General features: G+C 39.9%; 1 protein-coding gene across 1 annotated transcript in view; it reads left to right on the plus strand.

Moving 5' to 3' along the window:
• The window catches only part of atp2b4 (ATPase plasma membrane Ca2+ transporting 4), a 92045-nt gene that overhangs the window by 44839 nt on the left and 19878 nt on the right, over positions 1-27328 (plus strand). The window contains 11 exon segments of the mRNA XM_060858491.1: positions 6929-7126; positions 9982-10239; positions 12330-12455; positions 13982-14107; positions 15781-15816; positions 18237-18407; positions 18965-19179; positions 20654-20896; positions 23026-23270; positions 23524-23755; positions 25402-25581. Of these exon segments, the coding sequence (XP_060714474.1) occupies positions 6929-7126; positions 9982-10239; positions 12330-12455; positions 13982-14107; positions 15781-15816; positions 18237-18407; positions 18965-19179; positions 20654-20896; positions 23026-23270; positions 23524-23755; positions 25402-25581 (2030 nt within the window).

The raw sequence follows: 27328 nt of genomic DNA on the forward strand, positions 1-27328 counted from the left end.
AATATATATTGGATCTGCCTTGAAGAAGATTTACAGATTTAATTGAGGTCACAATCAAGAAGTCTTCAAAAACTGACTGGGCATTAAAATGTTCTCATTTTCTACCAGTTGCTTTTTTTTAATTTAATTCTTTTTCTATGCTTCCTCACTTACTACTACAACAAATGAGTGAAAATGGTGAAAAACGCCATAGTGGCCCTTGTTACAGCCTCAGTGTTGAATTTGTTTCTCGTCACACTGCACCGTGGTGGTTATTGCTGTCAGTCAGAGATCTAAGTATTAGTTTTTCAGCAGTATTTTCACAAGTGTCCTCTTTGAGACAATCGCACCATTTTCGAACTGCCGTTGCGTCTGTCAGCTTCGTGTGCTTTGTGGTTTTCATCAGTGAACATTTGAAGACTTCTGCAGGAAGGAATTATTGTTAAGTTTTGTAACGAACTCAGAAATTATGCTGAACTTTTAGTTCCTCAGCAGTTCTTGGTTGCACAATTCCACTCAACTATACACTGTTGGAGAAAGGACATTATTTACATTGACATTATTTCCTGTCCAGTGTCACCCAAATGAGGATGAGGTTCCCTTCTGAGTCTGGTTCTTCTCAAGGTTCATATCATCTCAGGGAGTTTTTCCTCGCAACCATCACTTAGACTTGCTCATTAGTGATAGATATTAGAGATATATGCACTATATTTCCAAAGATTTTGGAACGTCTGCCCTTTACATGAACTTTAATGACATCCCATTCTTAATCTGTGGTGTTTAATATGCAGTTGACCCACCCTTTGCAGCTACTGCATAACAGCTTCAACTCTTCTGGGACGGCTTTCAAGAAGGTTTAGGAGTTCTTTAGCTAATCTGAAGGCCACAGAGTTTGGAGGTCTGTAGCTGTTGACTCTGCAGAAAGCTGGCGACTTCTACTGTGTTGTAATACCACTAACTGGCAGTAGAATATTTAGTAGTGAGGAAAAGGACTTTTTCTAGCACAAGTGGCAACCTATCACGGTACCACACTTGAATTCACTGAGCTCCTGAGATCGACCTATTCTTTTACAAATATTTGTAGAAGTAGTCTGCAATGCCTAAGTGCTTGATTTTATACACCTGTGGCCATGAAAGTGATTGAAAAACCTGAACTGAGTGATTTGGAGGGGTGTCTCAAAACCTTTGGCATTGTAGTGTAGCTTAATTTTAAACTTGAAGCTGCTTTGAGACCGCATCCATTATTAAAAGCGCTATACAGATAGATTAAATGGAATTGAAAGAATTTCTGTTTTCACCTTGCTTACTAGCAGCAGTATATTCACTGAAAAGTTCCATATGAGCAAACAAAAGCAGCTAGTTTTCTTCAAAGTAAACGCTGATGCTTGATCTAAAATGTGAATGTGTTATCTTAAACCACTAAAGGTTTTCCCAACAGAGCTAGAAACATATCACACTGAAAGCCAACCGAGTCCTGACTCATTACAGATCAGACTTGCGGCCAGAAAAGAATTCATTTGTTTATACTGATTTCCCCAGTGTACTTGGTACAGATTTATTTATTTATTTATCACCCACTCCTACCCAAGTGGCATTTGTTTTCCATGCTTGATTCATCACATAAAACTACATTTTAAGAATTTTCTCTATAACATCTGATCAAGAGCAACCAAGCCACAAGTCCGTGGGGAAGATTGATTGGAAATTCATTGAGGGAATGTTCTGTGAGAAATGATCTGTGATTTAATGTTTAATGCTGGACCTTGCATGATAACGAATGCTATTTTAAGCTAATTCAAGGTGGAATGTGTGTAAGCTTTGTCCAGAACATGAACAACCAAGATCCAGTTTCATTTAAACTAACAATTTAGTTCATTGGCTAAATGCTGGTGTCCTGAAACATTTATACTGTACATGTTCACTTCCCTTAGTATTTAGGATTCATCCACAATAGTAACATATTGGTGGAAGATATGTTGAGATTACTGTTATTATACAACATGAGCACTTTGTTATGCTAACACTGCGTCTGTGTTGCATTGTGGAAACATTTGTGCATTGTTCTTCGGCTACAGAAATAAAAAAATAAATAAAAAAATAAAAAATCCCTTTCAGAAGGCAATGTAAGGACAGCTGTTATTTGCAGCCAAGTTTCAGTTCAACATTGTATTCGTTCTGGGCAAAGACAAGAGCGTAATTCTCTACAGACAAGTGGAAAATGTGACGGACATGGCCGACAGAACTGTTAGTCCATCTACAGAGTATGTTTATAAGTAAATCTGCTGTTGGTCTCATAGTTAGCGTTCTGTACTACTGAAGCCAGTAGCTTACATCCTCTCCCATCCTCTCCCATCATGTCATTTTTGCTCTGAGCTTCATCTGTATTCATCGCCGTGAGTGAAGTGACTGGGACGAGGGTGTTTGCAAGGCCAGCGGTCTGATTTCTAGCACCATCGTTTCTCTTCAGAACTGTCATGCCTCTGTGTTTGACAGGGACCGATAGAGATCTCGCAGAAATCTCTGAGCACGACATAGCATACGTCCGTCATTTTCAGGCTTCGCCAAGGTTGTTTTTCTGACGTTAACCTGATGTTATTGCTTCTCTGTCATTCATTCGTTTGTACAGACGCATACTGTCGATGGGGCTTTACCCCCCCCCCAAAAGGAGTGCGTAGGCACATAAGAAAAGCTCATGGAGGAGCTGCAGGAATCTATTGTCATTAAAACGCTGCCTTCGACTCAGCTATTCCTTCGGGAGGCCGTTGATGCTTTCGCCTTCATTCCCAATCTCGTAAAAAATGCCAGCGCACATACAAATTACGCCGCTGCAGTTAGTCGCCATCGCCCACATCACTAATATGGGGAGAGAAGGAGAGGGAGAGAGGGAGGAAATGGAGGAAATTACTCCTGTCCTTTTGGCCCTTTAGCTAACTTGCACAACTCTTAAAAAATAAAGATTAGTCAATTAGTGTGGAGTTGTCTCATGTTATTAAAGAGCTCAGCAGTGAGAATAGACAGCCAGACTGAGTGTGAGAAGGCACTGCTTCACACGAGTGATGGCTAAATAACTTCACCCCAAAAAATTTGATAAAACGTGTGGATTGGCTGAGAGAGACAAGCAGAGAGAGAGAGAGACGGGCATGAGAGAGAGAGTGAGACGGGCATGAGAGAGAGAGAGAGTGAGACGGGCATGAGAGAGAGAGAGTGAGACGGGCATGAGAGAGGGCAAAAGAGAGACGGGCATGAGAGAGGGCAAAAGAGAGACGGGCATGAGAGAGGGCAAAAGAGAGACGGGCATGAGAGAGGGCAAAAGAGAGACGGGCATGAGAGAGGGCAAAAGAGAGACGGGCATGAGAGAGGGCAAAAGAGAGACGGGCATGAGAGAGGGCAAAAGAGAGACGGGCATGAGAGAGGGCAAAAGAGAGACGGGCATGAGAGAGGGCAAAAGAGAGACGGGCATGAGAGAGGGCAAAAGAGAGACGGGCATGAGAGAGGGCAAAAGAGAGACGGGCATGAGAGAGGGCAAAAGGGAGACTGGCATGAGAGAGGGCAAAAGAGAGACTGGCATGAGAGAGGGCAAAAGAGAGACTGGCATGAGAGAGGGCAAAAGAGAGACGGGCATGAGAGAGGGCAAAAGAGAGACGGGCATGAGAGAGGGCAAAAGAGAGACGGGCAGAGAGAGCGAGACGGACAGACAGGCAGAGAGAGCGAGACGGGCAGACGGGGAGAGAGTGAGAGATAGACGGGCAGAGAGAGAGTGAGAGATAGACGGGCAGAGAGAGAGTGAGAGATAGACGGGCAGAGAGAGAGTGAGAGATAGACGGGCAGAGAGAGAGACACAGATGGGGAAAGGGAGTTATTTTGATTAAATTTGCTCCTTCCTGATTCCTTCTTCCCTTTAAGTCTTATTACTGTTCTTAGTCTTTTTCTTCATCTTTTTGAGCATTTCTTTCCCTCATAACTCTTAATCAAATGCTTCAATACCCACCACAGTCAAAGGCTGGATTTTATTTTGTAATTTATTTCTTTATTAGTTTATTTAGATTTAATGAAATTATTATGCCACTGAAGCCTTTTTTTGGCAGAATGGGTAGTTTCATACTCAATATACTATTTTGGTTGTGTTCAATCACTGGTCACTTTATTAGGAAGAGGTTCTTCCCCCAAACAGCCAATTCTGTGAAGCAACTCCAGTCCCAGATCCCAACATGCCTTGCTTCAGGTGGTGGTAATTTTTAGTTTTTAAAATTGATTTTATTTAAAAGCATCACGAGAGATGGCACAGCTTGTGTTGGCATGTATTACCTTTTGAAAATGGTGCAAATAAATAATGCTTTAGGCAGTGGGCCAAAAAACAGAAATTAATAATTATTGTAAAATAATTAATTTTAAGAAATGTTCCCACTCACGTAGCAGTGGGAAAAGCTTCGTCTCAAAGTGGGCAGTGATGGCATTTAGTCTCTCTCTCTCTCACACACACACACACACGCTCGCACACACACACACGCTCGCACACACACACACACGCTCGCACACACACAAGCATGCTTACAGGCACATGGCCCAAACTTATTCCTGGCTTTGTCTGCAGGCCATGCAATAAACTGGCAGGTCAGAGGTGAGCTGGGGATTGGTTTTCTGTGACTTCGCTTCCACACACACCCACACACACTCCTACTCACAGTGACCACATGCTCCTGCTCCTGTTCTTGCTCTGGAATGGAGAAAAGCTGTCGCATGTCCACAGAGTTCTCTCAGGATATCTGAGCAAAAAGGGAGAAGCAAGACCTTGAAGAATGCTGGGACAATTACAGAGTGATAACTTGCTCGCAGCGATCAGATGTCAGAGTTAATTAAAGTGGTGGGGTGGGGTGGGGTGGGGTGGGTCATAAAAGGAAACACTTGGGACACCGTAAACAGATGCTGCTAGTGGTCTGTTTGTCTGTCTGTCTCTCTCTCACACACTCACACACTCACACACACACACACACACACACACACACACACACACACACACACACACAAACACTTACATACACTCTGCATGTTTATCTATCCAGCTGGCACACTTATGGAGTGGAAGCGATATGGCTGTTTTGGAAGGACGCATCTGGGCTAAAACCTGCATTCATCACGCACATACATGTGCATAGACACCAAACACTTACTAGCAGAGGCACAATTTAGATGCCCTCATGGATCAAATTAAAATAATATGATTAGATGACTGACTAGCTTTTTGGTCAGCACAAGCCAGTCTGGTTTATCTCCTCTGACTACTTCTCTTATCAAGGTTTTCACACAGAACCGGTGTTCACTTGATTTTTTCAATTTTTTTTTTGTTTTGCACCATTATGTAAACTCTTGAGACCTTTGTGCATGTCTATGTGTGTGTGAGAGAGCGAGAGAGATGATCTCAGGAGATCAGCAGTTTCTAAAATACCCCACCTAGCATATCTGCCACCAACAAGCATGCAATGATTCATAACGATGTGAATGTTAACTGAAGCTCTTTACCCGTCACGTGATTAGACTAAGTAAACGTACAGGTGTACTAAGCAAATGTACTGAGTAAGGCTCTTAACCCTCAATTGCTCAGTTGTGAAAACTGCGATAAAAATGTAAGTTGCTGTGCATAAGCGCGTCTTCCAAATGCCCTAAATATAAATTTCACCTCTGTAGAAATTTGGATGTAGCCTTTTCAGATCAATTAGATTTTATATACATAGCGCTTTTAACAATGGATTTTGTCTCAAAGCAGCTTTATAGAACATTAGAAATATAGTACAGTTGAGCAAGCATGAGTTGACTGAGGAGACTATGGTGAGGAACAACTCCCTTGAGAGGAACCAGACTCAAAATTGAACCTTATCCTCATTTGGGTGACACTGGTGGGAGCAATTATAAACTGCTATTAACACCGGAGAGTGTTATTATGAATAATGTCCTGGATACAGTTCAACAATTGTGTATTGATGAGGTGGAGGTTGTCCTCAAAGACAACATGTAGTTGGCAACCTCAATGAGCATGACTGGAGCGTTCCTTCAATTCAATTCAATTCAGTTTATTTGTATAGTGCTATTAACAATTTCCCATTGTCTCAAAGCAACTTTACAGAAGTATGGAAACATAAGAGAGAGAAAAGGAAATACATATATAATACATGATTGATACTGTGATTTTTTTCCTGCTATACACAGTCGTATTGTTCCACTTTATCACTAGAAAGAGCGTCCGAACGCAAAACAAAATGAACTCCAGCTGTAGTTCCAGAGCACGATCCACCCAGTCAGGCTGTCTCTGTGGATCAGGGTGTGTTTAAGTGGGGCTTAACCTGCAACCTTCCTTGCCGTTTAATGCTTTATGTTCACTTGCGCTAACATAGACGTAAACGGAAACTCCAATGGGCGTCGCCATTTTTAAACTCTCGGTATTGTGCAAATTGACGCCTGAGTGTTCTTTGCCCAACAAGGGCTAGGCTGTTGACCAAGTACAGCTTCTCCTTTAAGGAAACTCTGACTGCTTTCCATCCATGCAAATTGGTTTACAGAGTTAACAAGAGTTCATCCGCTGGATGGGTGTCATTGAAATAGGCACCAGTTAGTGAATACAATGGGAAATGTAAAGGATTATTGACATGTTACTGACATTTCTACAGGTAACAATGCACATATAATTAATACTGAAATATTAAGAGTTTATACGCATGCTTATAGATAATCTTTCAAAAAAAAAATAAATAAATAAAAAAGGTTGGGTATCATGCATAAAGACTAGGAAAAAAATTCCCAAGAAATATTATGCTGTTTCATAGTGCTGTGTTAATGGAAAATGATAGTTGTTCATCTCTATGGGCCAATTTTATTCAAAGCTATTATGCCGTTGGTTTATAATTAACATTGTTTTGCACAAAGCATTCACAGCGTTCCATTTGTTGTTGATCCCCAGGGCTGTCTGGAAACCCGGCGGACTTGGAAAAGCGCCACACGGCCTTCGGGAGGAACTTCATCCCTCCTAAAAAGCCCAAGACCTTCTTGCAGCTGGTGTGGGAGGCATTGCAGGATGTCACGCTAATCATCTTGGAGATAGCTGCCATAATTTCTTTGGGCCTGTCCTTCTACCACCCACAGGGAGATGACAGTGATGGTGAGAGAGACAGCAGCATTTCAGACTTCTCAACATTTGCATTGTATTGCAGCTTAAGGATAATTACAAAGTTAGACAATTGGATGTGTGTTTATTGATTCGGGAAGCTTTTATCCGAAGAGATAAGAGAGGCAGAATCCAATCCAAGCCTTTAAAAGAAATCTGACAGGAATTTAAGTGCCAGTAAGTTTCCAAAACTAAGTTTGAACACAAACTGGTGTGAAGAAGGGCCTGACAAAAACATTAAATAAATACTAATATAACTAATTTCTATAAACATTAGTTATAGATGAATCAAACAGCCTTACCAAAGAGAGACTCATAAGTGAAAAGAAATCAGTGTCACCACTCAACAGTCCAACCCCTACAAGTTAGGTATGAATCTCTATTTATAAATATTAAAAAAAAAAATATATATATATATATACTCTTTCAAACTTGATGAAAGTTGTGCTGCATATATGCATATATATATATATATATATATATATATATATATATATATATATATATATATATATATATATATATATATATAGAGTATAGTATGCAGCACAACTTTCATCAAGTTTGAAAGAGTTCTGTTGAAAACTTGTCATAGGACCACCCTCATCACCACATCATGGCTAGCTGTCTCTGTGCTACAGCATTTTTTTTTTTTTTTCCTCTTCCTTCTTTAACTTGACACATTGCTAGAGACGGAGGTGGAAAGTATGGATGCAGTATCATACTCTCCTGCGTACCTCGTGTACCATAGGACTAACGTAATCTTGCTTTCTGGCATTGTGATTGTTGTCATCAGTATCTGACAACATACAAATGTGAGAACAATTGACATTCAAAATGATTTACTAATCTAGTTGTACTATACTGCCCCCAGTATTTCATGTGGTACTGCAGCATGTACACTCATCACAGAATTAACGCTTTAAATGAATGCAGCATACTCATAGCAGCCATCTTTTGCATTTGAGTTTATAAGAGCAAGAATAAACCCGGCCCAACACATCCCTGGGGTGTATCCTGGGCCGGTGCTCATAATAAAAGTGTACAGGATTCGGTGCTGTAAACACTGAGAGGCTTCTTGCCATGCCTCTTTCAGCAGTGCTTCATCAATCGTTGAGAATTGAAAGGTAGGCAGCAGGTAGATTTTGTGTACATTGAACTTTCACAGTGCTGCACTGTAACACACCTTAATGCTTCATGGGTACATGCACACGTGTCATTACCCAGGTGTGCATGTGGCAGTGCAAATATTTGAATATTATTTGAACAATGCCTTAAAACATTTTCATGCCCATTCCTACTGCTGGGAACCAGCCAATTATTTAGTTAGTTAGTTAGTTAGTTAGTTAGTTATTCATTTTCAGTGTGTTGGATCTGGAAGATGTTCTTAGAACCCTTGGTGTGAGGTGGAAATAAACCCTTGATTTGGATGACAAACTGAAAACGTTTTTTCTTCCTTTTTTTTTTTTTTTTTTTTTTTTTTTTGAGGGGGGACTTGCCCCTAGCAGGTGCTGTTTATATTTTGTACTTTTCTACTCGAAACATTTGTTAAAAAATAGTTGCTGTGGAAAGCAGAAATGACCGAGCTGAAAAGATGCTAGTCATTCAGATATGCTAGTTCTGAGTTATGCTAACAACTGTAGTGTTACTGAAATATTAACTATAAAGCTGGGACAAGTTTCTAAGGCAGTTAATAAGTGTGTACAAAACAGTTCAATGTGGGGAAGTTGACTAGTGTTATGAAATTGATGGCAAGCATTGCAAATTTCCAGGAATTAGCATCATCATAGCAAGGGTGACGAGTAGCAGAGGAATACAGCAGGTTCCAAGTATTCAGTGTTCTTAGAGAGGATAAATTCAGTCATTTTTCCTGCATTTTTATGAGACTTCAGTATTCAAAATTTTAAACAGTCTTTATCAGTACGGTGAAATGCCATTTTTGACACAGTAGAAACATTATGTGAAATAAAAATGCCAGACACAATTGATGCAACTCGTAAACCAGAGTAACTCATATCTTTAATATTTGTACAGTCAAGATTTAAGAGCTGCAAAAATAAAAATGCGAAATCGTATTCTATTTCTCTTAATCGATTCTTTATTTTCTAGAGAAATTTGCTGGCTGTTAAAAAAAACAAAAAATAAAAAAAAAAAACATTGTGTGCGTGCATGCGTGTTTTTTTTTTTTGTTTTTTTTTAATTAAAATATTTATTTATTTATTTAACTGCAAATTGCTCAGGGTGCTTATCATCACAAAGCTCTATCATAGCTGTACTGCAATCAGATTTTCTCAACACGTTGGATATTTTAGGCCTCTCTTATTGACTTATAGTAAAGGCTTGATGTATCCACTGCAAGAGTTTCCCCATATGGCTCACCATGCAAGCGTGACCTTAAAAATGATGTCGAGAAAATTAGGTTAGCAGTGTTTAATCCAGAATGGTAAATAATTCATGTGGTCAGTGAGGGTTTTTTATATTCAGAGAATATGCATGATGTTACTGCTGTGTGTTTTTAAAGTCAAAACATGAGAATTTTGTGTGTGTGTAATATACTGTGTGTGTGTGTGTATGTGTATATGTATATATGTGTGTGTGTGTGTATAGATCTTAATGTTAAAGATCTTTTGAACGATTTCTTTTTGCCCACATATAGCTCATTTTAGTCTTTACTAGTTAATTAGGTGTTATTAGCCATTTCATTCAGTACATACTATGGTTAGGGGTTGTAGCTTGGCCTCTCTGTACTGTTTTGTTGATAAGTAATAATAAGGATTTAATACAATGTACCCATGACAGTCTGTCCTCATTGTAGTGTGGTGTCTTTTGTTCTTTTTCTTTCCTTCCAGCTTGTGGCCAGGCTGCTGGTGGTGTGGAGGATGAAGGTGAAGCACAAGCGGGTTGGATCGAGGGCGCTGCTATCCTGTTTTCGGTGATCATCGTGGTGCTGGTGACTGCATTCAATGACTGGAGCAAAGAGAAGCAGTTCCGTGGGCTGCAGAGTCGCATCGAACAGGAGCAGAAGTTCACCGTCATTCGCAAGGGTCAAGTTATCCAGATCCCAGTGGCTGAGATCGTTGTGGGAGATATCGCGCAGATCAAATACGGTAGGACAAGTTGTCAAACTGCAATAAAAGCTAAGGGCTCATGCGGTTCTGGGGAAATTATCAAGGATGAGGTGATGTGATGCGGTTTGACGCAAAGCAGAGACTTGCTGTTTACCAGCCTGTGGTTCATTAATTCCAGTAACAGCACACCATGAAATGTTTTATTCCTCGTCTGCCACAATCATTTGACATTTGCATTTTTTAATAAAGTGATTTTTTTTGTAATGATTTAGCAAGCTAGATCCTGTTAGCATTTGGTATAAATTTTGTTTTATTCTCTCACTCGTCTCTATTTTGCCTACATATCAAAGTATTACAGATAATAAGACTTTTATTTAATCTCACACACACACACACACACACACACACACACACACTTCAATTTCAAAGAAACCAGAAAGAGCTCCTAAAAGTCCTCTTGAATACTCTCCTGTTACCTTTAACATACTGACTGTCACATAGTACTGAAATTGTCTTAAATAAATGTCTTATAAAGAAAGCCTCAACCGTATCAAATAAAAATTGCATAGACCGTGTCTGACCAAACACTCAGAAATCTTTAGGAAATGTACTTCAACTTATTACATCCTAGTGAAGGTCACTTCATAATGGAAAGTTAAAGAAAGAAAGAAAGATGGGAGGAAAAGAAGTGATAGTGTAGTGGAGGGAGGCTGTGTGTGTGAGCCAACTGTGTAGATAAGCTGAAGCTCTATGAGGTACAGTGGGAGGACATTGTGCATTGCTTAAATATAAGATAGCAGTGAGTACATGCTGTATCACTAGAGGAGACAGGTGGCTGGGGTGAAGTGTGCAGTGTGCTTCATTCCTAATTTTAATCATATCTTCAGGTGTACTATCATGTTTGGCAGATGTCTTCATCCCAAGCAATTTATAATTGAGGAAGAATTACGTTCCAAGCCAGACAGGGCTAGTCCTGTGGCCTTGAACTCACAACCTCCTGGTCCTTGAGCTGCCTCTGCTCTGTAATTAGTTGTATAACAGCCACTCTGTTGGTGTCAGGAAGTAGCATTCCCTGTGGATCTGCATGACATTTCTAAAGCACACTTCGTTCCAACTCGTATGCATCCCATCTTCATTATTTGAGTTTCTTTATATGTTAGAAACAAGCTTTAGGCTCCATAGCAGCAATAGTAGCAAATTATATATGCTTGGAGGTCCAAGGATCTTGTTTCAGCCCTAGCGTGGTTATGACTCATGCTAGCAGGCATAAGTGAGTCACAAGAGATCCACAGGAGAGCGGCGTCTCCATGGTGGCCAAAAGCAAGCAGCCTCGCACTCACTGCATCTCTGTCGATCTAATATCCTCTTGATAGACTCACTTACTTTTCTCGTTCTTTCTCTTTATGGCTTGTGTTTCCTGTATCTCTTTATATGTTTCTCTATTAAGGACATGGGGGGAAAAAAACGGATGTACACTGATCAGCCATATTATTAAAACCACCAGCATAATATTGTGTAGATCCCTCTTGTGCTACCAGAACAGCTTTTAATCAGTCAAGTCATGGACTCCACAATACTTCTGAAGGTGTGCTTGTGGTATCTGGCACCATGATGTTAACAGCAGATCCTTTAAGTCCTGTAAGTTACAAGATGGGGTCTCCATGGATCAAACATGTTTGTTCAGCACATCCCACAGATGCTTGATCAGATTGATCTCTTGGGAATTTGAAGGCCAACTAAACACCTTTAACTCTTTATGTTCCTCAAATCATTATTGCACAGTTTTTGCGGTGTTGCAGTGCACATTATCCTGCTGAAAGAGGCTACCAGGGAATACTATTGCTATGTACAAGGACTCAATATTATTCGTCACCTTTCAGTGGTTTTAAAGTTATGGATTATCAATGTCTTTCTGTGTGTATGTGTGTGTGTGTGTGTGTGTGTGTGTGTGTATATATATATATATATATATATATATATATATATATATATATATATATATATATATATATATATATATAAAACACTATATTTGATACTTTTGACATTAAGGTGTTACGTGGGTCAGAGGAGCATTGATTGCTCAATGGTAAAGACAACACAAGGCTCATTATTCGCTGTGTCTTCAGGTGACCTCCTTCCCGCTGATGGGATTCTGATCCAAGGCAACGACCTGAAGATCGACGAGAGCTCCCTGACCGGAGAGTCGGATCAAGTAAAGAAGTCCCTTGAGAAAGACCCAATGCTATTGTCTGGTGAGTACCTGATGATAATTTAGTACTTTTTAATCTTTATTTCTGGTATTTCACAGTATCTGCTTTAAACACCACAGTCTCTGTAGCATTATTTGAACAGCATCTAACACTACAGTATTGCAAAAACTAAACTAAGTGAATTGTGGAAAATCCTTAATTATATATTTTTATATTATTGGTAAAAATGAAGTATGGTTCATTAATGGGCCAGTCTTGATGAAACAGTCTTAATGAAACAGTCTTCGATCTCTAATGAATTAATCATGAATCCATGGAAATGACTACAAATCATAAAGAGGGCATTTAATGAGATAAAAGACGTAAGAACAATGAATGGTCCAGGTTAACCAAGCATGTCGCTAATCTGCATTTTAATGAAACACATTTAGGACTTGCATTTATAATGTCCTCTAGCGAATTATTTCGTAACTTTTCGGATGATATATTGGCCACTTGAGCTGGTTTTACCTGCATAGTGGTTATGTTTTGTCCGATGCTATCAATATCACTCACATCCATTTCCACTTTGAATAATCCCATCAGTTCCCACAGTTTTTAATTTTAATTGCATGCATTATTTTCAGATGAGCTCTGTTAATTCTGTTTCCCAAAATAAAAAAAAAATTCATCAAAGTACCCTTATAATGACCGGGATAAAGTAGTTATAGTTAAATGTTTACAAGGACACTCGTAGTCAGTGTGCTGTCAGTACTGCAGCAGACTTGTACCTTATAACATCTGTATTTCTGTATTATGAGTTTTAAGAAATCACTGTTTATATAAACTTTCATTTTTTTCAACCAAGCCTTCCATTTTACGTAGCTGCGCTACTGAAATACTACAGATCTTCCAGAATGTTGCATATAAGTGAGAATAATGGGTGTCTAGCAACAGAACCTTGCTTTGGATATTGAAGGTTCTTTATTTAAAGGTCAAGTAAAAAACATGTTGACTAAAAAAAACAGAGGTGTAACAGTAAATATATGCACAATCCAAAGGTTTAACATAGTCATTTACTACTTTATCCATCGCTGATTCTGATTCATGATGCATTACGTGCTGGTCATTCAGATATACCTAATTTATCTTCTGCACTTATGACTCACATTCTATTGCTGTGTACATTTCCACAGGCATACTTCAGCATTTTAGACTTATTAAACTAATATCATTTGAACTAATGAAACTAATTCAATATACTCATACACTCGTACTGTAATCATTCCTAATCAACTATCCAGTGTTACCCAGTAGAAGATGAATTATCTTGAGTCTGGTTTATCTCATAGTTTCTTCCTCTCATAGTTTCATCTCAGGGTCTGCTATTGGAAAATACTGTATCTAAAGCAACACATCACGATAGATACACGGGCAGAGATTGTAGCTAGTTTTTAACCCTGAAACCTACTGTAAATACTTGTTTTTTGTGTTTATCATAGTTTCTTCAGATCTTCACATAGTCTACTAATATCAGGATAGACCTTCTAAGCAAAGAATTGACTACACTTAATCTTGACCTTCTTCAGGAACTCATGTGATGGAGGGATCTGGGAGGATGTTGGTTACTGCCATCGGCCTGAACTCCCAGACCGGAATCATTTTCACTCTGCTTGGAGCCGGCGGTGAGGAGGAGGAGAAAAAGGTCAAGAAAGGTAAGTCGACATGTAGTTCATCAACTTTTTTTCCGTAAACCCAGCCAAAATCACCCCGACTTTCCCTTCAAATACCCATGGGCAATAGTCTTCTCATCTAACCCTTTCAGAGGTAAGAGGCATTTTAGTGATATATCATTCAGTTTACTTTTTGCCCATCCGAGAACTCATTATACTAACCTAACTACTAGGATCAAGCATCACAAGAGATGCTTGAAAACAAGATCAAGATGAAGAATGTGTCAAAGGAGATCAGTAACTTCCCCATTTTGGTTTAATTCACATTAAACTAATCCCTTATCTTGTTTTTTTTTTTTTGGTTTGGTTTATTATTTGGTTTTCTTTGTTGCTCCTTTTTTGTGTATTTTTTTTTTTTATTTAACTTAACCGGTTTTCTTGGTCAGATTTACATAACTCATCTTTGCTGGGCCGAACGTGTCATTTCTAAGGCAAAGTGCTCGGGAAGCCAGTTGTTCCAAAATGTACCGTTTAATAAGGCCTGAATAGAACACACTTGTCAATTGAAATGAATGAGCAGGAGCAGAACTGCAGTCAGTTGTCCATTTAACAGAATTTGCTCTGCTACACCTACAGTGCCTACAGTACACACACTGTCCAAACACACGAACTCAACCAGCTGCTGGATTTACTACATGCCCTCTGGATCTGATTTTTTGGTGATTTTTTTTTTTTTTTGCTCTACGTTGTCTTACTTTGAACAGAAATCCAGTGTAAAATTAAGCATTTTTCCAACATTCAATTCCATGTCATGATTTATTTATTTATTTATTTTTGTAAAGCCAATTTAACTTCAGCTTAGTATCAAATCAGAAACATGTTGAGACGTACACAGAGGTGCCAACATGTGAGGATTAGCTGTAAGCGCTTTCTTTGCTGACATGGACGACACCTGAACACTACACATTTCAGCTTTTTTAGTTTAATAGCATTTCAGACCAAACAAAAATAAAAAATCACTTAAAATGAAGAGACCCAGGACAAGAAAAATAAACATTTACACTTTTGGTTTTTGCTGACTTTATCCAGGTAAAATTCCTTAACATTCACAAATTCCTTGGTGGTTTTTTTTTTCTTGTTCACTGACACATGCTAGGGTTTTGTGTTAAAATTCAATTTTTTCTCCTCTCTCTGACTGTTTGGTGTTTATTGTTAGCATTTTTGGCACCTAGAAATCTATTAAATCATTTGAAAACCAGCTCTTCAGGTACATCTTGATTTCTTGAGCCAAACTGCATTGTAGCAACAAAACCCCAAAAGATATATTGCTCACTTTTAACACATTATACTTCAGACATATTTGATCAATTATACAATTGCTCCTAAAAGTAAAGGCCTGATTATTAGCGGATGTATCTAGAGCAACACATCAGCTGAACCTACTCCAGACAAAGAACAGAGGCACACTTTTATACGTTCTAAAAACGGCTTGGTAATACTAATGCAACATGCCTATGACAGAATAAAAATGAAAAGCGTTGACTGTTGTTTCTTGAGATGACACATTTTAGCCCGCGCTCACACGTGTGAAGTTGTATTAATTTATTTCGATCCTGTTTTTGAATCCTTGTTTTCTTTTTGATTTGTGTCTGGTTCATTTACTTTAATCCATGTTATATATCAGTCCTCCGCCCTCTCTCTCTCGTTCTGAACAGGTAAAAAACAAGGAGCCCCTGAAAATCGCAACAAAGGTAACCCCCAGCCCCCCTTCCCCTCCTTCCCCACCCTTCCCCTCCTTTCCCCCTTTCCCTCCCATTCAGCGACAAGTCTTGGAGTCTCGTGTTAATCTCACTCACTCACTCACCTCACTCTAGCTTTCTCTTTCTCTCTCTTTCTCTCTCTCGCTCTCTTTCCCCAACTCCCCCTTTCTTTTTTCTTTCTCTCACGCTGTTGCTTTGACTCTCTTCCTGCTGAACCTATGGGAGCTTCTTCCCACCTCGCTTTACCTGTAAAAGAGTGCAACTCTCACGTGCAGCAGCAGAGCCGTATCCGACACGTTAACCGACACACTAGCCTCAGAATCCCAAGGTGCATTACAGATATTTTACTATCAACATATTATTCAAAGTAAACCTTTTCCACCGAAGGCCCCAAAACATCCACGCTGCTTATTTTGAGGAGCAGTGAATCTTTGTATCTCTTATGGTTTAGAGTTTACAAACACAGAGGACGCTGATGTCAGCATGGCAAGCACCCACTAGCTCTTTACAGGAATAATGAAAATACAGCATCAACCAAAGGAGTACAGCAGGCGTGTGATGTGTGTACAAGGCTGCTCTTAGCTGAGGTGTGAGAAGCATGCATTAAAGCTCAAGTGTTAAAGGGTTTATCCTCCCTGCACAGGCTCCGCCCACTTCCTGTCTGCAATTGTGAACAGAGCATCTGCTTTAGACAGAATCACTCTTATAAGCCACACAGCAAAGAGTCAGACAAGTTGAAGTTATTAGTTTGTCATTGAAGTCCTTGTTACACCTGCGTTCATTGTATATCCTGAATCAGAGCTCTGGGGTCGGCCATGTGGGAGTTGCACCCTTTGCCAAATTGGTAGGCTGTAAGTCGTTTGTTTATTTTATCTTTTCCCCCATTTTTTATTTATTTATTTATTTATTTACTTACTTATTTTGTGTGTGTGTCTCACTGTTGCCTTCTTCTAGGGTGTGCTCAGGAACCCATGCTGTCTCGTACACCGTATCCCACATTCACTGTGTGAATATACTCTCTCTCTCTCTCGCTCTCTCTCTCTCTCTCACTTTCTCTCGCTCTCTCTCTCTCTCGCGCTCTCTCTCTCTCGCGCTCTCTCTCTCGCTCTATCGTTCTCTCCCTCTCTCTCCCTCTCTCTCTCTCTCTCTCTGCATCAGTTTTAATTAAAAACAAATTGAATCAAAAATAAAATCTCCAAATTTTCTGCTTTTTCTTCCTCTTGATCATTGTTTTGTGCTTACTGTATATCTGGTTGTGTTTTTTTTTTTTTCCTGATTAATTTTTCATTTTTATTTATTTATCGAGTCTGGATTTTGTCGAAGTCTGTAACACACTCGTCCTCGTCTCTCCTTGTCATGCGTGCTGTCAGTCCGTCAGTCTTTGCTTTCAGGGTGCCTTGTACTCCTTTTAAGTGCCTTGTTTTACTTGGGGACTCATTCATACCATTTCAGTATTGGAAATGACGCTGCAGGATAGATTTACACTGCTGTACGGGGGCCCTGGGTTATCCAGCAGCCTTGACGGTAGAGACAGGCAGGAAATTGGGGGGCGGGATCAATGTTTGACCATAGCAAAAAGCCTGAATTGGATCTTAAATCCCATTATGCGTCTATTTTAGTCAGACGTCCAGTAACGCAATAGGTCTGTCTGAGGAATAATTGAATTATGACAGTCGAACTTCAAGATACAGCGATAAGTGTTCTTGTGAAAGGGGTTTTACCCTGATCATATCTATCTTTTGTTCAGTGCCTGGTCCCCAATCTCAGTCTCGAAAATGAGTAATTGGGTTAGGTTAAACGAGGCAGCACTGAGTCACCCAATAGTGTAAGAGTAGAGTGGATGAATTGTGGAAAGTCATTCCATGGTAAAATAGATAAGATGCTAAACTCACCATCTCCTGAGCAGACTGAAATGTAAAACGATGCTGGCCTTTACGAAAGATATCATTCAGATAACTTTGAAGCCTAAATATTATGTCTGTTTATTCAGTATAAATATAGTGCCATGTTTGGTCTACAAAGCCTCCCAGGCCATAACACTGATCTGTAGTGTTTTAAATACAAAGCAGGATTAATAGGAATGTTTAGTATTGTGCTTTGAATTGAATTTCTGACTTATATTATTAATATTCCGTTCATGTTCAGAAGAAACTTGCTTTAATAACTTGTAACTGAGCTGTTAATAGCTTGTTCTAAGCAAGCACTGAGTCATTCCATTAATATCCACAAGTAATTTCTGGCTCTCTTTTACTGCTAGTCATCACTGAACTGCCTAATGTTTCCCCTCTGCCCTCCATCCCTTCTCTTTTATTGTCTTTTTTTTTTTTTGTTGTTGTTGTTGTTGTTTTTTTATTTATTTATTTATTTTTCTTTTTGCATGCTTCCTTCATTCCCATTTCTTTCTCCTCCAGCTAAAACCCAAGATGGCATCGCTCTGGAGATCCAGCCCCTGAAGAGTGAGGAGGGAGTTGAATGCGAGGAGAAAGAGGAGAAAGAGGTGAAGAAGGTCAACGTCAACAAGAAGGAGAAGTCCGTACTCCAGGGAAAGCTGACCAGGCTGGCTGTGCAGATCGGAAAAGCAGGTCAGGGAATCTAAACCAAACCGATTTTGTAATCAGTCTAATACAATTATATTATTCCGACATGTTCCTGCTGTATTTTTTGCTGAGGTAAATTAACAGTGTTGAAAGGAGCGGACGAGTAGAATTACATTTAACATAATAATCGCTTCCCAGCGTGACAAGAGTTGGCCAAAATGAAAGCTCTCCTGTTATTTTGTACTACACCGAACATTTATATTAATTAGTTCCTGTGAGGTTATACATGAACCAGCTGCTTGTTTGCATTATCATAAATACACAATTGCAGCAAATGAGTTCATTTGTCATGCTCTCTCGTGGTTCAGTGCATTTATTTAACTTACTGTGTAAAAAAACAGTGTCGACGAGCGTAAAAACAGACCCATGCCTTTCAGCCATGCACAATATAATCCTCCATTTCTACAGCACGCCTTAATAAAATCAGATTCAGCTGTTAATATTTTCAGGCTGAGAAAAAGTCATGCAAGTGAACACGGCGTCCGGCACGTTCCATTCCTCTAGCGCTGTACTGTCCGTTAACTGCTTTTCCTTCTCTGCAGGTCTCATCATGTCTGCCGTGACCGTCATCATTCTCATCTTGTACTTTGTGATCGATACATTCGGGGTGCAGGGGAAGGAGTGGAAGGCCGAATGCACACCCATCTACATTCAGTACTTTGTCAAGTTCTTCATCATTGGCGTTACGGTGCTGGTGGTCGCAGTTCCTGAAGGGCTTCCGCTCGCTGTCACCATTTCACTCGCCTACTCCGTCAAGGTGAGCCAAACGAATGTGACGTGTTGATGTTATTTCAGTTTTTTTTTTTCCAGAATTCTTCCACCATTATAAATTATGGAAATTTTTATGTCAGCAGATTTCTTTGGCTCTCACATTACACTTACAGCCTAATAGAGTGTTCACACCACTGGGCCACTGGTTTAAAGTTTAAATTGCATGAAATCTATTTATTTATTTATATTTTTTGGGGGGGTCTTCCCATTGGTTGGAGCTGAGAGAGACAGAGATAAAGATGACAAACAGTGAAAGAGTGCCTCCTTAGCATGGAGTGTGCTAATCTTCCAGTAATACAGCACAGCCATTGCAGCAGGTTAGCACAGAGTGTTAATTACTGTAACTCACCAGTTATGTGATTTGAAGCACATCGGTCCACCACAGTCTCATATAAAAATTACATTTGAATATTGAATTTGATTTAATATTTGAACACATTTTGGACATCCATGGATACAACCTTGAATTAATGTTTCTGCAAGCGACGTTTATGACTAAATTAGTATGACTAAATCTGATAAATGGCTCCCATTTGGCTTAATGCCTGACTCTCAGCCATTTCCTACATCCTGAACAGTATCGTGTAACTTTCCATTTGTCTTTAAAGTACCATAATGCTATCTTGTGTGTGTGTGGAGTTTGCATGTTCTCCCCGTGCCTCGGGGGTTTCCTCCGGGTACTCCGGTTTCCTCCCCGGTCCAAAGACATGCATGGTAGGTTGATTGGCATCTCTGGAAAAATTGTCCGTAGTGTGTGATTGCATGAGTGAATGAGAGTGTGTGTGTGTGCCCTGCGATGGGATGGCACTCTGTTCAGGGTGTATCCTGCCTTGATGCCCGATGACGCCTGAGATAGGCACAGGCTCCCCGTGACCCGAGGTAGTTCGGATAAGTGGTAGAAAATGAGTGAGCAAGTGAGTGGTGTAAACAAGCGTGTATAACTCATATATTTTTGCTATCATAACTACTTTCAGCTTTACTCAGCTCCCGCCATCCCCCGGCCACTGCACTACAGATACTACCCAAGTTACTACCTTAATTCGGTTGTTACAGTTACTAGCTCTATTTAGTTATTTACCTTACAAAAGGCCTTCCTTGTTACTATAGCAGACAGTAACTACATATTCCTAGTGTATGTTCGTGAAAAATCTCTTCTGCAGCTTGAACGACCGAATACGCCACACGTTTCCGTGCAAGTTAAATACTGTTTAAAATCCTTATTACATGTTATGTAGCGTGTTTGAAGTTAATTGGTATGTAGTATTTCTTTTTAATGTACTACATTTTAGAGCAGCATGACTGAAGGCATTGCTATTGCTACATTAAAGACAGAGATCTTAACCATATGAAGTATTCTTCTCAACTAACTCATTGGCCCACGAGTACCCTGGAATTGAACCTGCTGCCTAGGGCCATCGCTCTGCTTAAAGTGGGTCACGCTCTGTTCTTTATTTCAACAGAAAATGATGAAAGACAACAACCTGGTGAGGCACCTGGATGCCTGCGAGACCATGGGCAATGCCACAGCCATCTGTTCTGACAAGACCGGCACACTCACCATGAACCGCATGACCGTGGTGCAGGCCTACATAGGTGACACACACTACAAGAAGGTTCCAGAACCTGAGGCCATCAACTCTGAGACTCTGGAGCTGTTGATTAACAGCATCTCCATCAATTCGGCCTACACCACCAAGATCCTGGTGAGAAAGACATTTATAAGGAATTAAAGCATGTATTTGTTCAATTATTTACACCGCAGTAGATGACTTGATACTGTCTCAGTCAGTTGGAGCAACGTTTTCCTAGCAGTTGTTTGTAAACGAATTTAAAGGACCTAATTGCCAAAACTAGTGGCTTAGTCTGTAAGGGATAAAACATCACAGGGATGTGGCTTTATAGGTAAGGAAGCTATTACCAAATCAATGATGGTTAGCTGCAACACTATGTACCTCTTTTTCTTTATTCCACAACTTTTTTTTATGTCATCTTTTATAGGACTTTTCTGCTTTACATAGATGTAGTACTTATTTGAGACACATTATTTTCCCTGTCAGCTTGAACCGCTCAATCCGTTCTTTTTTTTTTTTTCTCTCTCTCTCCACCATTCTGTTTGCATGAGCAGGTGTACGGTTGTCCCTGATAAAGCGACTAGCTAGTAAAGTTACATTCAGTGCTCTGGAATGTCCATGAAACATGTTAGTTCCTGCCATCACGTACATTTTTGTGGCTATGAACATCAGCTGCCTGCCTGAAGATAATTGTTCGCAGCTTGGCATGTTGGAAAGCAACCAGATTCTTACAAAGCACAGATTCTGGTAGAAATATTAAAATAAAATAAAAATCTCCTTTGGGAAACTTCACCAAATGAAAACTTTTTTACTAGCACTATTCTTAATCATTCTAACGACTATTCCATTTCTTATAAGCCTTAGATTATTGTCAAGCAACTGCTAGTGAAGTCTCTGTGCTGCATGAGTTGTTTCTATAGAAACCAGTATTCGTCCAACGACACCCATATTAACCTGTTATTTGAATGGCATCTCTCTCTCTCTCTCTCTCTCTCTCTCTCTCTCTCTCTCTCTCTCTCTCTCTCTCTCTCTCTCTTTCTATATCTATATATATATATATCTATATATAATATATCTATATATATATATATATATATATATATATATATATAATGTGTGTGTGTCTGACTATAAAATTGTGTGTCCTCTTAAATATTAAAGGAATCTCACCATAGGACACTAGCAGCATTAATGGCTGGTTAAATAATTAGTCATGGCAGTGTTTCTGATGAGGATAATAAGGCACCCGTGGGTGAAAATCGTTCTTGATAAACACTCTTTGTGCACACTGAGTTAAGAGTGAGGCAGTGAATGCAGCCATGACTTACTCACTCCGTATTTGCTTATTTTGCTTATTTAGTCATTGTTTAGTAGCTTGGAATATATTGCTCAGGATCTATTATTAAATATTTGCTCGTCTGTTTGTTTTAATCGGTTTGCTCTTCTTTTCTTTCTGTAGATAATTGAGGTCCGGCTCATGAAATAATGCAATTATAAATCTAACTGGTACAGAACGTACTGTTGTCAGTGAAAGTCTTTATAAACATGCTGTCCTTCTTTGGCTAGAAAACTGTAAAAAATGTAGCGTGTAGTTTATGTAGTTTAACCTTGAAGAGGGTCAGATTGTGAAGTGTTTTTGGCAATATGTCCACTTTTAATGTCTTAATGAGAGCTGTAGCCTGAGGGAAGACACTTGAGTGCATGATTTCAGTCCAAGCCAACTTTTTTTTTGCCTCTACTTTTATGCACTCTGTGTAATTAATTGACTCCTGTGTCCTTTTGTCCCAGCTGTGACTTGCTCAAACCGTATATAGGTATTCACTTTCTTTCGACTTTGTGTGTGGTCAGTGTAATTAGTTGCAGTTACCTGCAACATAGTGAACAGACTTTCAGTGTTGTTTGGAGAAAACATTTGGATAACATCCTTTTTCCAATCCTGAACCTTTGCCTGTATCAGCACTGATCCTGAGTATTGATCTTATTTATACAAGGGTTGAAATATGGCACTAAACCTGTATGAATTAGCAGAGAAGACTTCTTACAAGCAAATTTCATGTCGGTCGGAACAAAAGTTGAAATATTTTTATGTGGGATTTGAACTCACAACCTTACGATCGGTCCGACACCTTGTATAAACACATTTGTGCTTTTGACTATGTTATTGGAACTTCAGTTGTACTTAGAACTGTATCTTTATTAAATCTTCACCCTTTAACTTTATCTGTTTGTTTGTTTATTTATTTATTTATTTATTCTTGCAGCCACCAGAGCATGAAGGTGGTCTACCAAGGCATGTGGGTAATAAGACTGAATGTGCCCTCTTGGGATTGGTTCTGGAGCTGAAGCAAGATTACCAACCCATCCGTGATGAGATTCCCGAGGAGAAGCTCTACAAGGTCTACACCTTCAATTCATCACGCAAGAGCATGAGCACTGTGCTGAAAAACGCAGACGGCTCAGGATTCCGCATGTACAGCAAAGGCGCCTCCGAGATCATCCTCCGCAAGTACACACATTTCTTTTCTCATCTTCTTCCAGGTCTTTTTCTGTCTAGATTCTCCCTATTCTGTTTGTGTGGAACGTCAGGCTATGGAGCGGTCTCCACTTCTAATGGACCCAGGCGCTATTGATTTATTGATCCTCTGTCCTCTTCACCTTATATGATAATATCTAACTATAGTACTGGATAGCAACCACTATTTATTATGAGCACTTAATGCACAGTAATATTAAACAGTTTTTATTGGGGTTTGTGCCAGGTGTTCCTACATCTTGGACGCTGCAGGTCAGTCTCGGGTCTTCAAGTCCAAGGACCGGGATGAGATGGTGCAGAAAGTGATCGAGCCCATGGCTTGTGAAGGCTTAAGGACCATCTGCGTAGCTACAAGGGAATTCAAGGGTGAGGAGCCGAACTGGGACAATGAGGCCGATATTCTTTCAGACCTCACCTGCATCTGCGTGGTGGGCATCGAAGACCCTGTCCGTCCAGAGGTGAGAATTTTACTGATGTGCCAAGACACCTACATATGGATATTAGCTCTCCTGTAGTTTCCCTAGCCAAGGATATGACCTCGCTGTGCTTGCACAATCCTCACTGCAACATCTCGAACGAGGAATCCCACTTGGGCTTGCTCTTCAAAGCAGCTTTTTTACCATCATTATGCAAGCACTGCTCTGCTGAGCTCAACCTGTTAGTTGCTAACAGCTTGTAATGGAGGAATAATTGTGGACTGATGGGCTACACCCCAGACCTGTTATAATGGATTCAGGCTATTTTTAGTACCCCAGCTATTATCAGACTTAACTTGAAGCAGGTTTAGGTAGACACATCAGAAGTGGTGTAATTGCTAAGAGGCACAGATCACAGTGTGGATTAGGGGTTGTGTCGACTAGTTGTGCTGCACATTTGCATGTCACTGTCTAACACGTCACTAGTTTAGAGTGGGGAGGAGCAGTAGCTCAGTTTGGAAGGTCGCGTCTTCCGATGTGCAGGATGATACTCCTGGGCCCCTGAGTAAGGCCCTTAACCAACAACTGCTCAGTTGTATAAAATAAGATGTATGTGAATCATCTGTTAAATGTTATAAATGTAAATATAGTGTCAGATGATTGTTGAATGCCAGCCCATTCATAGACTGTTTATTAGCTCCACCTTCTGAGGAAGACAAGGGCTCTTTTAACAATAGAAGAGACAATAAAACTCATGCGAAGTTCTGCTCCACAAGTAAAAATTAATAGCATGCCTAGTCATTTCATTTTTAAAATTTTTGACTACAGGATTAGAAAAAGACAATCAGTTATTTTAGAGCTGGCAGGCTGGTTATGCTAATCAGTTTACATGTCAGCTCCTTTCAAGTTATCGTGTGTAAATGTATGACTTTTTTTATTATTTATTATCATCTTTTTATTTCTCTAGTTTGTTTATTTATTTATTTGTTTGTTTGTTTGTTTGTTTGTTTATTTAATTGAATGAAACTAAATTCACCTTTGGCCATGGATGTTCACGTCCAAGAAATATCAAGCCCAGCATAACGACTTTATCAATTAAGCTCAAGGTCTAATTCAGCATATCCAAGACCTTCTTTGACATTAATTGGTTTAGTAGACTGCGCTTGACATCATTGTGCACACACTGTGAGCTTTTTAATCATCTATAAATAAATGAGCTTATTGGTTCTAATAAGGGGTATGGTGTGATTCATCACAAGATTGAGCTCGAATAATTACATAGGACAGTACCACGCCTCATGTGTAGAGACACACACACACACACACACACACATATGTAGACAGACCACCCTTTGGCCTCTCCATGTGTTGGCAGCCCTACGGCTGAGTGAGCAGCTCTGACTGGCACGATGACACACAGAGAGCAACTTAAAATACCCTGACCACCTACCATTCAGGGACCAGCAGCCATACCCATGATGCCACCCAGAGCTAGACAACGCACTGATCTGAGACTGCTCTGAGAATAATATCTCTGGAGCCCTGCTGCTGCATAGCTTAGCTTAATAACCGTGTTCCAATCCTTATATCAGCCTGGAGTATAAGTTTCTACCTAGAGGAAAATCCCAGACTTAAGCTATCTTTCTTTTTACTCAATTTACTTCATTAGTGATTCTCCTCCTCTGTAGGTTCCAGAGGCCATCGCTAAGTGCCAGAAAGCAGGCATTACAGTGCGTATGGTTACCGGTGACAATATCAACACTGCCCGTGCCATTTCTACCAAATGTGGCATCCTGCAGCCCGGAGAAGACTTTCTGTGCTTGGAAGGCAAAACGTTTAACCAACAGATCCGCAACGACAAAGGAGAGGTGAGGAAGCCTAATGAATACTAACCACTAAGCCAAAATCAGTAGAAGATGTTAGGCTAATAATTGTCCATAATACCACTGGATGATGTAGTCAAATTATGAAAAAGTCATTTTTACCACATTTTGTGGTGGTGTAACCTGGAAATAAAACCCATGTTGTATGTCATTACTCAGGGGCTTAAAGGACAATATAGTGTCCAAACCTGCCTCTGATGCTGTGAATGGAGTCAACCTGTGTGCAATAACAGTGCTACATGGCATGTCGGTATAATTAGGTCATATCATCGGTATAAAGAACCTAAACAAACTGCGTCACAAAGACTTCAGAGTTTAGGTCAGAAGTATCAGTTAGGGTTGTTCAGATGTACAGAAAGTGGAACAAACGGTGAACAAATGTTTAGCAAAGACCTTGGTGAAAATATGGGACAAAAGTAGTCTGGTCTGATAGAGATCAAAATTGAACTTTTTGTGAACGTAACACTGTTTATAACAGAACGCCATTCGCACTGTGATGCATGGTGGTGGTGGTAACATTATGTATGGCTTTAATGGTGATCATGGATATATTTGTATTAACCAGTCACTGGTTGATATATTTCCAGTAATTTCTGCTGAATTGTTTTGAGAGCTGCTTGGTCTTCATAATGATATACATTTAGCTTTGTGGAAAGGTCCTTCCAGGAGAAGGTGCATTTTTTCTGAGATCACTGTGTGACTCGTAAATTGTACACAGCTGGACTCCATTCAACTAATTCCGTGACATTTGCAGGCACCAGAAATAATTTAAGGATTTATCATTGGTTGCGAATACTTGCATTTGCAATGATTAATTCAGTGATGTTTTTGTTATTTTTGTCAGAATTTGAGACACAGTGACATCCGCCTTACAGATTTCTACAGAGTGCAACACATACATAATGTGTTTCAGATTTTCTCAGATGCTCTTACAAGTTTTCTAGGTTTCCAGTATTTTTTTCCCCAATCCAAATAGACATGATAGATTTATTTAAACACATCTATACATGGTCATTATTAGTATGTTCATGGACAGTTCTTCTACTTTTGGCTTTTCCCCTTAAGGGTCACCACAGTGAATCATCAGTTTCCACCTAACTCTATCCTCAGCATCCTCTGCTCTCGCCCCAATTACCTTCATGTCCTCATTTAACACATCCATATATCTCCTCTTTGGCCTTCCTCTTGGTCTCTTACCTGGCAGCTCCATCTCCAACATCATTCTACCAATATAACCATCTCCCTCCTCTGTACATGTCCAAACCATCTCAAACTAGCTTCTCTGTGTCAGAAAACAGGATGTCGTCTGAGATAAAAAGTCAGACCCAAGGGCAGAAATAACATAAAACTGGTTTATTAGGGGACACGACACGAAACACTATTAAACTGGGAGCATAAAACACGTGAAAACAGAAACAACAAACCACAGAGAAGGGAACCAAAGTCATGGACTCGGCAAAAACACACACAAGACAACTGGTATAAACAGGGAAGGCAATTATTGAAACACAAGGAACAGGTGTGCAGAGGCGGGAACAGATTAAGGAAAGGGTGTAGCTAACACACATGAACACAACAAAAACAAAGGCGCATGGTATAAGACAAACAAAGCCAGCCAGAATGGCCCCCTAGTGTCCAGGAAGGGAATAGACAAAGCCATTACTTACACTCTGACCTTGTCCCCGAAACAGCTGTTTCCTCACCTGTCCACTCCTAAAGAGAACCTCAACAT

This window comes from Tachysurus vachellii, chromosome 22 (genome assembly GCF_030014155.1).
Source record: "Tachysurus vachellii isolate PV-2020 chromosome 22, HZAU_Pvac_v1, whole genome shotgun sequence".
In the NCBI taxonomy this organism is placed as follows: domain Eukaryota; kingdom Metazoa; phylum Chordata; class Actinopteri; order Siluriformes; family Bagridae; genus Tachysurus; species Tachysurus vachellii.